At 39.5% G+C, this 15,031-nt stretch overlaps 2 protein-coding genes across 2 annotated transcripts in view; both read right to left on the reverse strand.

The window, feature by feature from the left end:
* Positions 1-15,031, reverse strand: part of RASSF8 (Ras association domain family member 8) — a 124,701-nt gene that overhangs the window by 16,341 nt on the left and 93,329 nt on the right. Inside the window, exon 2 of the mRNA XM_053405146.1 lies at positions 8,036-8,234. Within this exon, the coding sequence (XP_053261121.1) occupies positions 8,036-8,138 (103 nt within the window). The 5' untranslated portion in view covers positions 8,139-8,234. The remainder of the gene's footprint in view (positions 1-8,035; positions 8,235-15,031) is intronic.
* On the reverse strand, positions 13,623-14,453 carry LOC128421869 (histone H2A-beta, sperm-like). Its single transcript, XM_053405150.1, has one exon. It carries the CDS (start codon positions 14,149-14,151, stop codon positions 13,708-13,710), a length of 444 nt encoding a protein of 147 aa, XP_053261125.1. The 5' UTR covers positions 14,152-14,453; the 3' UTR covers positions 13,623-13,707.

The raw sequence follows: 15,031 nt of genomic DNA on the forward strand, positions 1-15,031 counted from the left end.
AATACAGAGTTGTTAAGTACTGAAGCAGTGCAAAGCCGAGACTTCCGGTGCAGCGCGACTCTCTCCGCAAGCGGGGATTTTACCGCGAGGTGAATCCTGAGCTATTTTGGATAAAAAGGGGTGCTACAGGGCGCAGTGGCCCCCAATATTAACCTCTGAGGGATACCAGAGGGTCAGGTTCCCAGCGAAGCCAGGAGCAACTCGCACGGCCGTCAGGTAACCCCAAAAGGGGCGAAGAGAATGGCGGAGCGGGCAGCAGGCTAAGGGAAGCCATTTTCTATATCCAAATAGCGAAGCCCCGAGCTTGCAAGAGGAGCGCTACATTCTCAAAATATAAGGACTCCGAGCCTAATTGGATTATAATTTGGCATAAATCGGCTAAGGAAGGTATCGGAGATTAAATAAAAAACTGTGGAGTTCGGCTGTCATCTGGAATCAACACGGACGCAGTGCAGCGTGCAGAGCTGGAAAGAGAAAGTGAGTTGCCGCTTGCGGTTACTGTTTCCCTTCTCTCCCAAAGTTTTTAAAAAGTAACTTTCTTGGAAGCTACAAGTGTTACATGCTTGTGGAGTTAAAAAAGGGAGAGCAGATGGTGATGATTTGAACTTTTTTAGACCTCGATAACACCGAAAAGTAAACAGAGGGAAGGAGAGATTTGATACTTTCACTTTCCAAGAACAAATAACAAAGGCTTTGGAGACAAAAGGGAACTTCAGACGCCATTGTTAGTTTCTGACTACGCAGCAGCAGAATATTGAGGGGGACAAAGAGACTGAAATTTTTTTTTTGCTGACCCCTTTTATTATCAAAAAGGAACTTGGTTATCCTGTCACCTAAGTCATATAATATTGGATCCCCCCCCCCCTTTTTACTCTTTCTTTTTTTTTATAAATTGGACTCTGTAATACGACAAATCACACAAACTCTAGTGGCGGGAAGGAGATATTACACTTTGTTTTTCAAGTCTTTTTTTTTTCTTTCTTCCTTTTTTATGAGGAATATTTGAAAGGGATAAGTGCCTCTGAAGCTCAAATAACTGTGCCTATAGTTTTCATATAACTAAAAACTTTTATCTCCTATTTTTTGTGACAATTTTGATTTATACTTGATGGAAAACTTTAATTATTAATTGGAGCCAATCCCCGGAAATTTTCGAAGCTGGATTAAAATTCACCCTCCTTTGGTACTCCTGTTTTTTCTGGGAGGACTGGATGTGACTTTTGCTATTTTCTTTTCCTTTTCCTTCAAACTCATAAATACAATCTGGAATTAGCCTAATTGGTGGCAAGAAGATTAAAAGCTCATCAGAGAACTCTGTTTGCAATATAATGGACGTACCCCTTCTCCCCCTTGGTGGAATAGCCTAATTGGTGGCAAGAAGTTTAATTTGTGTCTTATAGGATTTTCTTTCTCTTACCAATTTTGTTCACTATTTGGTATACTTAGCTTATTGAAGTTCGGACTGTTAATGTTGATATCTGATTTAAGGTGTACTAAGTGAGTGAAATATATAAGTGAAAATGTCACATTCAGTAAAGAAGGGAGGAGATGGGGGGATGCCAGCAGAGAGGAAAGGGTCTAAACAAGAAACAGAGTTCAAAGCAGAAATCTTAAAGATGTTTGCAGAAATAAAACAAGTGAAAAAAATTTAGAATCAAAATTAGAATCTGTGGATAACAAGATTGGAAAAATGGATAAAAAAATTGACGAGACAGTTAATGAACTGAAAGGGCAAATAAAAGAAGTATCTAAGAGAACCCATACATTGGAGGAAGGATTTAAGAAGACGAAACAAGAAATGAAGGAAGTGAAGCGAGAAGAAGAAAGAATTAGAGTGGAGGTGATGGAATTAAACAAATCCCAAGAAGAAATTAAAGATTTGATTGCAATGAATGAACTTAGACAACGGAAAGTTAATTTGAGGCTGAGAGCCGTTCCGGAGATACAGAATGAGAATATTAAAGAAAGACTGGTCTCTGAGTTAGCCCAATGGTTGGAGTTACCAATAGAAGAGGTAGCTAAGACAGTCCGAAACGCCTTCAGAATGAGGGTAAAAACACTTAAAACAAAGAAATTTCCAGGGGATTGTCTAATTACCTTTAAGGATAGAGAGATGAGGAATTTGGTCTTACAGAAGAACAGAGAGAAAAGACTGTACATAGATGGAAGCTACATCATCATTTTTAAAGATATACCAATAAGAATATTGAAACGAAGAGACCCATATAAACCATTGGTACAGATTCTGAAGAATAATAATATTGAATTTAGGTGGGAATTTCCGGAGGGAATCTCCTTTTTCTACAAAACCAAAAAACGAAGATTGACAAGTCCAGAAGAAACAGGGAAATTTCTGAGGAGGTATAAAGAACTTAAAACAGAGGAAGAGGCACTGGAAGAAGTCAAAGGCGCAGGAAGAGGTGCAAGTGCTAAGGATGAACTGGAAGAAGAGAAAGAAGACAAGATGGAAGAGGAAGAGGAGGAAGAAAGAGAGGATGAAGAAGAATTGGCGGAATTATAAAAGACTTGAAAGACAAATAAATTTTATTTAATCGAAAATCAAAATGGCACTAAAGTTGTGGAGTTGGAATATTAATGGGATAAACGAGAAAAAAAAACGGAATAAAATTGAACAAATCTTAAAAAAGAAAAAACTGGACATTATATGCCTACAAGAGACACACGTTGCGAAGAAACACAGGAAAATTTTGATCAATAAGAGATTAGGAGACGAATTCATATCATCAGATAAAGAGAAAAAAAGAGGAGTAGTTTTATACATCCAAAACAAAATTGAAGCGCAGCAAATCTTTAAAGACGAAGAAGGAAGAATTATAGCAGTTAGGATCAAATGGCAAGGCGAAAATTTGATAATAGTCGGGATCTATGCACCTAATGGAAATAAGACTGATTTCTATAACAAATTGGAAGAAATGTTATTTGAATATATGGATCAGAAAATTATTGTAATGGGAGATATGAATGCGGTGGTTTCATTGGAGATGGATAGGCTTAGAGATGGTATGAGTAAAGAAGGAAAATTACCAAAAACCTTTTTCTCAATGGTTAAAAACTGCAATCTGATAGACATTTGGAGACTCAGACACCCATTGGACAAACAGTTCACTTATTTTTCGGAACCAAATCAGTCGTTGTCAAGAATAGATCAAATATGGGTCTCGAACGACTTGACTCCAAGAATTCTACAAATTGAGATACAACCAAGAGTAATTTCGGACCACAATCCAATAAAAATGGAATTGAAAGGGTTTGAGGAAAGAACCTTTAGATGGAGAATTAATGACTATCTTTTAGATGATCAAAAAATTGTTGAAAAAGCACGAAAGAAGTTAACGGACTACTTTGTGGATAATTGTAACAAAGGAACGAAGATGAGCGTAGTCTGGGACGCAAGCAAGGCAATGTTTTTTCATCCAACAGAATGCATTGAAGAATAAGAATAGAGAAAAAGGGAAAAAAGAAATCTTAAAGCAAATAATGGACAATGAACAAAAACTTATTAAAAAACCAAACAACACAAAAACAAGACAGGAGATTAAGGTTTTACAATCACAGTTTGCAATGATCATAAATAAAGAAATAGAACTGAATATTAAAAGACTAAGACAAAAGAACTTTGAATTTGCAAATAAATCTGGCAAATGGCTTGCGTGGCAAATCAAAAAAAGGAAAGACCAAAATACGATTAATAAAATCGTGATAAATGGAGAAGAAGTGGACAATCCGAAGGGAATCAGGAAAGGATTCACGGACTATTATAGACAATTATATAAAAACAGAGAAAGAAATAATATGAGGAAAATAGAACGTTTTTTGAAAGAAAAAAAAGGTGCAAAAGATCCCGACAGAAAAGAAAGACCAACTGAATGCCCCAATAGGAGAGGAGGAGTTAAAAGAAGTCATAAAGGAATTGAAGAGAGGGAAAGCCCCAGGTCCAGATGGATTTACAGCAGGTTACTATAAAGAAATGAGAGAGGTTTTAATGTCGCCACTGAAATAAGTTATGAATAATATCTTAAAGGAAAGAGACATCCCAGAGACTTGGAAAGAAGCATATATTACGTTGATTCCCAAACAGGACTCAGACTTAACACAAGTTAAAAATTACAGGCCTATCTCTCTACTTAATGTAGATTATAAAATATTCGCAGGGATTTTAGCGAATAGATTGAAAAAAATACTGCAAGAAATTATCCATAAAGATCAAGCGGGTTTTCTACCAGGCAGGCAGTTGAAAGATAATATAAGGAATGTAATAAATATTTTGGAATATCTGTCTGCCAGGAATGAAAAACAAGCTATGTTAATGTTCGTTGACGCAGAAAAGGCCTTCGATAACATTGCTTGGGACTTTATGTTGAAAAACTTAGAGTTTATGGATGTGGGAATTGAGTTCTGTAATGGGATAAAGGCAATCTATACAGAGCAGAAAGCAAAGTTAATCATAAATAATGTAACTACAGAAGATATAAAAATAACAAAAGGAACTAGACAGGGATGTCCACTCTCTCCACTACTATTTATAATGGTCCTGGAGGTTTTCTTGAGTTCAATAAGACAAAATAAATTAATAAAAGGGATAACAGTTGGTCAGAATGAATACAAAGTCAAGGCCTTTGCAGACGATCTGGTAATTACAACTGAAGAACCATTAGAAAGCGTGAAAGAGGTTTTGGATGAGATTGAGAAGTTTGGCAATTTGGCAGGGTTTAGACTAAATAAGAAGAAAACAAAAATAATTACAAAAAATATGGATCGAAGTATGATAGAAATAATGCAACAAAGTACAGAGATAGAGGTGACAAAAAAGGTTAAATATTTAGGAATTTGGCTAACTCCTAAAAATATTGATTTGTATCAGAACAATTATATACCTGTCTGGAATGGAATAAGGAAAGATCTTGAAGTGTGGAGAAGAATGAAATTATCTTTTTGGGGAAGAATTTCCACGATAAAGATGAGTGTTCTCCCGAAGATGCTGTTTTTGTTCCAAACTATCCCCATATTAAAGGGGGTAACAATCTTTAGTGAGTGGCAAAGAGTGCTTTCAAGATATATCTGGCAGGGCAAGAAGCCGAGAATTAAATACAAGTTGTTAACGGATGCAAAGGAGAGAGGCGGCTTTGCCCTGCCGGACCTGAAATTGTATTACGAAGCAGCAGGTCTTTGCTGGTTGAGAGAATGGATAAAATTAGAGAACAGTCAGCTACTAGATCTAGAAGGTTTTGACAACAGATTCGGGTGGCACGCGTATTTATGGTGTGAAAAGAGGAAAATTCATAAAGGTTTTGAGAATCATATATTTAGGGGTTCATTATTGGAAATATGGGACAGGTACAAAAATCTGTTAGAGCCAAAAGTTCCACATTGGTTGTCACCACTAGAGGTAATGACTGTAAAGAAAATAAATATGAGAGGTAATTGGATTACATATGGTGAATTGATAATTAAGGAAGGAGGAAAATGGAAATTAAGGCCATATGAACAAGTTAAGGAACACGTTTATGATTGGTTGCACTATTTTCAAGTTAATGAGATGTTTAAAAAAGATGTCAAAGAAAGGGGCTATCTAGAAAAAGATTCAAGGTTTCAAATAGAGGTGATAAATAATGAGTGCAAAATTTTATCGAAAATGTATAAAATTTTGTTAGAATGGAATTTGAAAGATGAAGAAGTCAAATCAGTGATGATACAATGGGCCAGGGATTTTGGGTATAATATACAGTTTGAAGATTGGGAAAAACTGTGGAATCAGAGCTTAAAATTCACCGCATGTACAGTACTAAAAGAAAATGTAATGAAAATGTTTTACAGATGGTACATCACTCCGGTAAAACTTGCAAAAATGTATAAGACGTGCAATAAGTGCTGGAAGTGCAAAGAAAAAGAAGGCACGTTCTATCACATGTGGTGGGAATGTAGGAAAGTGAAGGGTTTTTGGGAGATGATTTACAACGAAATGAAAAAGATGTTAAAATATACGTTTGTTAAAAAACCAGAGACCTTCCTTTTAGGAATTACAGGAAATGAAATAAGAAGGAAAGACTGTAAACTTTTTCAATATGCGGTTATAGCAGCAAGAACTCTACTGGCCCAGAAATGGAAACAAGAAGAAATTCCGACGTTAGAAGAATGGAGACTGAAGTTGACAGATTATTCAGAATTGGACAGATTAACTGAAAAAATTAGATACTTTAAAGACCAAAAGTTTATCGAGGATTGGGGGAAATTTGTTGAATATCTGAAAAGAATATGTGATGTGCAAACAACGCTGGCGGGGTTTCAAGAAGCACTGTAAAAGTCGAGATATATTGTTAAAAAGCAATTGAGGTGGGAGGGAAGATAAATGGCAATATAAATAGAGAAATGCGTATATGAGATGTAAATACGGATGCTTATCAGAGAAGTTGAAGGAAGTCAAAAAGGAATCAAATGTATGGAAATTTGTGTAATTTGTATTATTGTTTTGGAAAATGAATAAAAATATATTTTTTTAAAAAAGAAGCAGTGCAAAGCCACTTACTCTGAGTTTTTGTTTTATCACAGAGATTGTGTGGGCTGATAAACAAGCAGCAGTGGTACATCTACTTTTTCTTCTTGGAGATCTGAACTATTTTAGCTAGCATAGATCACATTCACAACTGGTTAAAATGGGTTAGAACTATGTGGGTGAACCTGAATAAACCAGAGAAAAGCACCAGGCTCACTCTTCCCTTTTCCCTTTTCTTCCTTCCACATGGCCAGGAAGAGAACGTGAAAGAATCCTGGCTTAGTGTTTATTTGAACCAAGGATTCTGATTTAAAATGAATTTTATAAGTTTCATTAACAAGCCATCTTCAAATTGTAGGCTAGGAATATGGTTTGCTAAACTATCTAGAGTTTCACCTAAAGCAGGGTTCCTCGTTTGAACAAAATAAAAAACTAGGATTCTTTTAAAGTAAAATAAATCAAAGTCCTCTTCACGACCACAAGGGAGAGGATAGGAAAAGTACCGGTACATGTGAAAGAAGAAAGAGGTTGTTCAGTTTCCAGTAATTGTAAGCAAAGTGTATATAAAGTGGCCACTGCCACAGTGTCCTTTCTCTTGGCAGATCAAGATGAGCAGGTGACAGCAAAGGTTGCAAGGTTTTTAGCTGGGGCAATTAGAATAAGATCCACTATTTGACTAATTTGATTCAAAACCCTAAAATGTATTTTACATAATTGACTTTTTATTTCTATTCTTTGTATATCGTATTGTTGTTTTATTGCTATGGCTGATGCAAATAATATGAGTCATTCATTCATTCAAAATGGTCAGAACTCATTGGTGACTGAATCTTAAATTCTAGGAAGCTTCTTATCCATTGCAATCCAAGTGCAAATCTACAGTAAGAAGCCCCATAGAATAAATCCTCTTATAAGGAAACCAACCTTTCTCTTGGCAGTGGAGGCCAATGAGAACAGAACATGGTGTTTTATGAAAGGTAATGTATCAAGTGGGGAACCTGTGGCCCTCCAGATGCTGCTGCACTGCAACTCCCATCACCCTGACCGTTGGTGATGCTGGCTGGGTCTGACATCTGGAGGACCAAAGGTTCCCCACCCCTACAGCAGATTAACGTATACCCTTCAAAGCCTTGCAATGTACACTCCAGTGACCTCTGCTCCACCTCCATGTACCCCATTAGAGGGATGATAATAAAGGGAAACATCTTGAATGGTTTTGGTTTTGGTGCTTCAAGTATATACTGAAGCAACAAGTTGCTTGCATTACTGAAGAGTCAAACAAATGGGTTTTAGCATTCCAAGAATGTTCATTTGTTCAATCAAGTCAAGTCAACAGAATCAGGTTCCATGGAGAAGCAGCAAACGGGCAGGGACCTTTTCAAGCTTTCCTCAATAGCCATGTGGTAAGAAAATACAGAAGTCATTGAAATGCAAGCATACCTGGACAGTTGTCTGCAACAGAAAAAGTGCCCCCAACCCCCACTCATCTATGCACATGGAACACAAGGAGATTATTTCACTTACCTATTGCCTGAGCAAGAGCTATAACAACTTCCTGGCAAGTTGTAATTTCTGTGACACCACAAACGATCCTCTGGACTCCATCCACCCATACTTTCAGCTCCATGATTTACCAGGTCACCCAACAGCCATGGATGCAATTGAGATGACAAGTCACGTTTACAGCTATGCCAGATAGTGTCAACATTCTGGTGGGAATTATCTGGAAAATAAAATAAAAACTCTGCTTATGATGGCCTAGAGAGACAAAAGGACTTCTCTCCTAGGTTAAACAATTTATATTTAAAATGAAATGTAACTGGTAAAAAAAGAAAAGAAATGTAAGTAGTAAAACTTCCATTATTCAACGAAGTTTATCTTTTGAAGGCAGAACTTTCTATCCTCCTCCCAACGCCCTTCGAAACAACAGAAAGGGTAATTAACTCATTTTATTATTTGATTAGGTACACATTCCTATTACTAAAGATGAAGCAACATATACAGTAAGGCTTAAAGTAAGACATGCTATTGCATAATTTAAAAAAGCAAGATTTCTCTATATTTATACAGTTTTTGAAATTAACCTCCATTTACAATTTGCTTCTAAAAAGGCCAGATTTCATTTTGTTATCGCAACAAAAAATATGACTAGAAATTAGTTCCATTATTTGTACAACATAACCATTGTCAGCACTTGTTCAGTTATTTATTAGGCCTCATATGAGTATGGACAGACCTTTAACATGTCTTGGATCCTTCCTGAGATAGTCTAATTCAGCTTGATTTTGCAGAACTTTCAAGCACTATGAATGACATACAGTGTCTACCACAACAGTCTTCTGGTTGCAGGAAAGGCAAATTCAGGACCAATTAAGCAGCTATGCTACCTTAGGTTTTCCCATGTTTATAAAATAGGACACACATATTATAATACAGAAGTGACCCAGAACAATCCATCTGCATATCACTGGGTGAAATGTACCCCTATCCATTTATTTATTTATTACATTAGCATCTTGACTTTTTTGTTTGTACCTAGAATCATAGAATCATAGAGTTGGAAGAGACCACAAGGGCCATCGAGTCCAACCCCCTGCCAAGCAGGAAACACCATCAGTGCACTCCTGACATATGGTTGTCAAGCCTCTGCTTAAAGACCTCCAAAGAAGGAGACTCCACCACACTCCTTGGCAGCAAATTCCACTGTCAAACAGCTCTTACTGTCAGGAAGTTCTTCCTAATGTTTAGGTGGAATCTTCTTTCTTGTAGTTTGGATCCATTGCTCCGTGTCCGCTTCTCTGGAGCAGCAGAAAACAACCTTTCTCCCTCCTCTATGTGACATCCTTTTATATATTTGAACATGGCTATCATATCACCCCTTAACCTCCTCTTCTCCAGGCTAAACATGCCCAGCTCCCTTAGCCGTTCCTCATAAGGCATCGTTTCCAGGCCTTTGACCATTTTGGTTGCCCTCCTCTGGACACGTTCCAGTTTGTCAGTGTCCTTCTTGAACTGTGGTGCCCAGAACTGGACACAGTACTCCAGGTGAGGTCTGAACAGAGCAGAATACAGTGGCGCTATTACTTCCCTTGATCTAGATGCTATACTCCTATTGATGCAGCCCAGAATTGCATTGGCTTTTTTAGCTGCCGCGTCACACTGCTGGCTCATGTCAAGTTTGTGGTAAACCAAGATTCCTAGACACTTTTCACATGTACTGCTCTCAAGCCAGGTGTCACCCATCTTGTATTTGTGCCTCTCGTTTTTTTTGCCCAAGTGCAATACTTTACATTTCTCCCTGTTAAAATTCATCTTGTTTGTTTTGGCCCAGTTCTCTAATCTGTCAAGGTCGTTTTGAAGTGTGATCCTGTCCTCTGGGGTGTTAGCCACCCCTCCCAGTTTGGTGTCATCTGCAAATTTGATCAGGATGCCCTTGAGTCCATCATCCAAGTCGTTGATAAAGATGTTGAATAAGACCGGGCCCAAGACAGAACCCTGTGGCACCCCACTAGTCACTCTTCTCCAGGATGAAGAGGAACCATTGATGAGCACCCTTTGGGTTCGGTCAGCCAGCCAGTTACAAATCCACTGAGTGGTAGCATAGTCAAGACCGCATTTTACCAGCTTCTTTACAAGAATATCATGGGGCACCTTGTCAAATGCCTTGCTGAAATCAAGGTAGGCTACATCCACTGCGTTCCCTTCATCTACCAGGCTTGTAATTCTGTCAAAAAACGAGATCAGGTTAGTCTGACATGACTTATTTTTCAGAAATCCATGCTGACTATTGGTGATCACAGCATTCCTTTCTAGGTGCTCACAGACTGTTTGCTTAATGATCTGCTCCAGAATCTTCCCTGGTATTGATGTCAGACTGACTGGGCGGTAATTATTGGGGTCCTCTCTTTTCCCCTTTTTGAAAATAGGGACAACATTTGCTCTCCTCCAGTCTGCCGGGACTTCGCCTGTTCTCCAGGAATTCTCAAAGATGACTGCCAGTGGTTCTGAGATCACATCTGCCAGTTCTTTTAATACTCTTGGATGCAGTTCATCTGGCCCTGGAGACTTGAATACATCTAAACTAGCCAAGTATTCTTGTACTATCTCCTTAGTTATTCTGGGCTGTGTTTCCTCTGCTGAATCATTCTTCAGGTTGGGCATTGTTTTCTTTATCGGAGAAGACTGGGGCAAAGAAGGCATTGAGGAGTTCAGCCCTTTCTGTGTCCCCTGTTTGCATTTCACCATCTTCTCCTCTGAGTTACCCCACTGTTTCTTTCTTCTTCCGTTTGCTACAAACATACCCATAAAAGCCTTTTTTGTTGCTTTTAACCTCTCTAGCAAGCCTGAGTTCATTCTGTGCTTTAGCTTATCTGACTTTGTGTCTACATGTGCTGGCTATTTGTTTGAATTCCTCTTTGATGGTTTCCCCCCTTTTCCATTTTTTGTACACATCCTTTTTTAATCTTAACTCAGTTAAAAGTTCTTTAGATAGCCACCCTGGCTTCTTTAGGCACCTTCCATGTTTCCGTCTCATTGGTATTGCCTGAAGTTGTGCTTTTACTATCTCCCTCTTAACAAACTCCCAGCCATCATGAACTCCCTTTCCTTTTAGTATTACTGTCCATGGGATCTCACCCAGCACTTCCCTAAGTTTTATGAAGTCGGCTTTCTTAAAGTCAAGAAATTGAGTCCTAATATGCTTGGCTGCTCCTTTCCGCTGTATAGTAAACTTCAGAAGAGCATGATCACTCGCGCCTAATGATCCTTCCACTTCTACCCCACTAACCAGGTCATCAACATTGGTTAGGACCAGATCTAAAATGGCTGTTCCTCTTGTTGCTTCTCCCACTTTCTGGACAATGAAGTTGTCTGCAAGGCCAGTGAGGAATCTGTTTGACCTTATGCTCTTGGCTGAGTTTGACATCCAACAAATAATTGAAGTCCCCCATTACTACTATCTCCCTTCCTTTTGCATGCTTGGCCATCTGTTTCAGGAAGGCATCGTCTATGTCCTCCGTTTGGCTTGGGGATCTATAGTAAACTCCCACAATGAGGTCACTGTTATTCTTCTCTCCCTTAATTTCACACAGAGAGAGTAGGAGGAGACTAGGCGTCAAAGAGCTTCTTTGCTGGAAGAAGTTTAAGAAACGCCCACTGACGGATTCTGCCAGCGATTGAGTCAGCCACCAATGAGTGGCTGTCCGGACAGAAAAGGTTCACTTTGGCAACCCACACAGGTGTTTGCACCCAGCCGGGGAGATAGACACCTGCTTACGCACGAGCAACCCCTAGAACCATTACAATCTGTTTCCTGCATATAACCAATGTTGGATGGACATCACTCCTATGCTTTCCTCATCTTCATCGGTAGCCTAGAGAGCTAAACAACATGTCTTATTTTATTTTCTTTCTAGCAGCAATGGTAGGCAATCCACTGATTTCCTCTCTCATGAATAGCTAGCTGGTAGAGGTGAGCAAATCCGTTCATTTCACAATCTGAAGTGAAGTGATCCAATTTGCTGGCCCTAGACATATATGCGGTTTGGAACACAGCTATAAATTGGATTACACATTCTGTGGTGCTGTTTCAGTTTTTAAAATTGCACAAATATAAATCTCATATGGATTGAAGATGGATTGGACCACATGAAAAATGTGCATGGGGGGGGCAAATACATATTGTCAGCGCCGTCCAAGGTCCCAGCTCACACAAGACCAACGCTGCTTCTTCCTCAAGTAAAAAGGTCTTTATTGAAGTTCAGTTTCATTTCCAGACGCGCAGCGCGCAACGCTACGTCTATGCCTTAGACCGTAGAAGTTCCATCTGAATCTCTTCCCCCCTGACACATATGCATACAATTGAAATGCCGTGTGTGTGTGTGTGTGTGTGTGTGTGTGTGTGTGTTTAATGGAACAAAATGAACTTATGATTCAGCACAGGTGAAATTGACTCAGAACAGAAATACATTGATCCATCCATACCTACTGGCTACAGCACTTTGTTTGGCACCAGTTCAAGGTCCAGCACTTTCCCATCCTGAGGAGTATTAAAGAAGAGACAGGTAGGTCTCTAGATGCCAAAGCATCCAAAAAGGATCCTCACAATCTTACCTTCTTTCAGAACATATATTCCTTTCAACCCATCCTGGAGCATTTCAAAAGCTGTTTGGCTCATCACACTGGTCGGTACCTCAGGACACCCCAAATCATTACAATTCAGAAGAAAAGGAAAAGGAAACCCCAGACGGCAAACTAATGGAGCAGATGGCTCATTTAATTCAATTTTTTAAAATGCCACTCTTAGGCTTAAAGTCTTAGCACAGAATGCCCAGTGCCTACCAGCTTAATCCAGGAAAAATGTGAAGTTTAGGGTTAAATGTTCCCTCTGAAGCGAAGATGCAATCGGAAAAGCCTAACTGATCAACCACATTCTGTAGAACTCTGGCACAAAGGGAAGAATGTTCTGGCCATAACTGGACTCGTACAGGCAGCAGCACTCAAGGCAAGAGGGACTTTGGTTTCAACATACATTATCATGGCCCAGACATTACTAGAGAGGAATCCTGAGCATCTACCCTGTCACCTCATTATGGAAATAGGCGAGAGTAACACATGTTCTTAACACCATCTGATTTTAAGTGAAGTATCTGCTTGACATTCATGATCCAACTCTATTTTTTCAAGAGTATTGGGAAGAATTAATGTTTTCTATTGTAGTTTCAGGAAACCACCAGATTCACACAAACAGGGTACTGATCAGATACTACTTTCTTCCTATGTGGTGTGATTGTGGGGAGGTTCCAATTGTATTTAGGAAGAATTTTGGCTCTGATGTCTGAACAGGCTTTCATACTTTTTTTATTTACAGTTCTGAAATGGAACTATAAAAAGCAATGAAAAAGTGTCAACCTCACAATGAAGCCATAGATGTCAGAATCGAAAAGCAACCAGATGCTGGATTCTTGCTTCACACTAGGGTGTACCCTACATTTTTGGTCTAAGTAACACGCTTTTGTTGTACAAAACATGAAGTCCTATCAAAATAATAGCCAGCTCAATGATAATTGCCTGGCTAACTCACATGGAAAGAAAAACATTCACACAGCAAAAGGAATGGTCAGATCAGCTTTTATTAGACCATGTTGTTGAGTACTAAAGACTCATTCTCAAGTCCAGAATAACAGCATTACCCTTGCTTATGCAGTAACAACATTTTGAGCTCTGACGGCCTTGCCAGATTTCTTGCCCTTCCCCCTCCTGGTTGATGCGGTGGACTTAGTCTTGGGCAGGGTGTTCCCCTGGGGGAAGGTGATCCCTCCAAGCAGAGAGTGGAGCTCAGCATCATCACTGATGGCTCTCTGTAAGTGCCGGGGGGCAATTCGGCGCTTGTGGTCATTTTTAGCAATGTTCCCAGCTATATCCATAATGTCATAGGTCAGGTACTGAAGCACTGCAGCCATGTACACAGACGATCCTGATCCAATGCGCTCTGCGTAGTCTCCCTTCCGGAGGAATCTTTCAATGCGGCTTACAGGGAATACCAGCCCAGCCCGGCAAGAACGAGATGTTTTCGGCTTCCTCGCATGGCAGGATGGCTCAGGTTCTTCCAAGCTTTCTGTATCACACAGATCATCAGACATGTCGCAGTCCAGCTTGCCACAGCCGCCAACACTTGTTGATCTGGTCCAACTCTTCAAGGTGCTTACCTTGCTCTGGCAATTCTTACCTTGTTGGATTTTTGCTGTTTTGGAGGGGTTTTTTGGCTGTTCTGCTTTGCTTGCTTCAGTTTTCCTACCCTGCCCTTTTTGGATTTCTTCCTGGCCTTGCAGGTTAAGCTATCATTTGAAAGGCTGCCACAATTTAAAAAATACTGTGCGCAGAGTTTTCCATAGCCTCTTTGCAGTGAAAATAGTGAGTGCTAAATTTGGCTCCTGATAGGCTGGGGTGCTGGCCAATAGGATGCTGTGAGCATTGTTAAATCATTTCTATTATCCCAATGTTTGAGCTGAAATGTCACCCTGTTCATCACACTTCCCTCCCTGAAAATCTCTGTTGCCCTTCTCCATGTGCCTCCCCTATGAGAGGTCCAGAGGGTGGCAACATAAGAACGAGTCTTTTCTGCAGTGGCTCCCTGTTTGTGCAATGCTCCTCCTAAGGAGGTTCAACTGGCACCTTCACTATACACCTTTAGGTGCCAGGTGAAAGTGTTCCTCTTTAGAAGGGGACAAACTGAGATTGCAGAGTTTTGAGAAATTAAAAGAGAAGGTGAGAGATTGGTTGCACTATCACCAAATAAATGAAGTGTTTAAATTGGACAGTAAAATTGGCTTCCAGGTGGAAAAATCAAAATTGGAGACTGAATTGTTAGAATCTAGTACTAAGAATCTGTCAAAAATGTACAATTTGCTGCTGAAATGGAATACACAAGATGAAACGGTTAAATCAACTATGATTAAATGGGCTCAGGACATTGGTCATAATATTTTGTTTGCTGACTGGGAAAAGTTGTGGACCACCGGG

This window comes from Podarcis raffonei, chromosome 10, assembly GCF_027172205.1.
Source record: "Podarcis raffonei isolate rPodRaf1 chromosome 10, rPodRaf1.pri, whole genome shotgun sequence".
NCBI lineage: Eukaryota > Metazoa > Chordata > Lepidosauria > Squamata > Lacertidae > Podarcis > Podarcis raffonei.

Coding starts and splice junctions, on each gene's coding strand:
- LOC128421869 (XM_053405150.1), bottom strand. CDS start 14,151: ATGTCTGATGATCTGTGTGATACAGAAAGCTTGGAAGAACCTGAGCCA.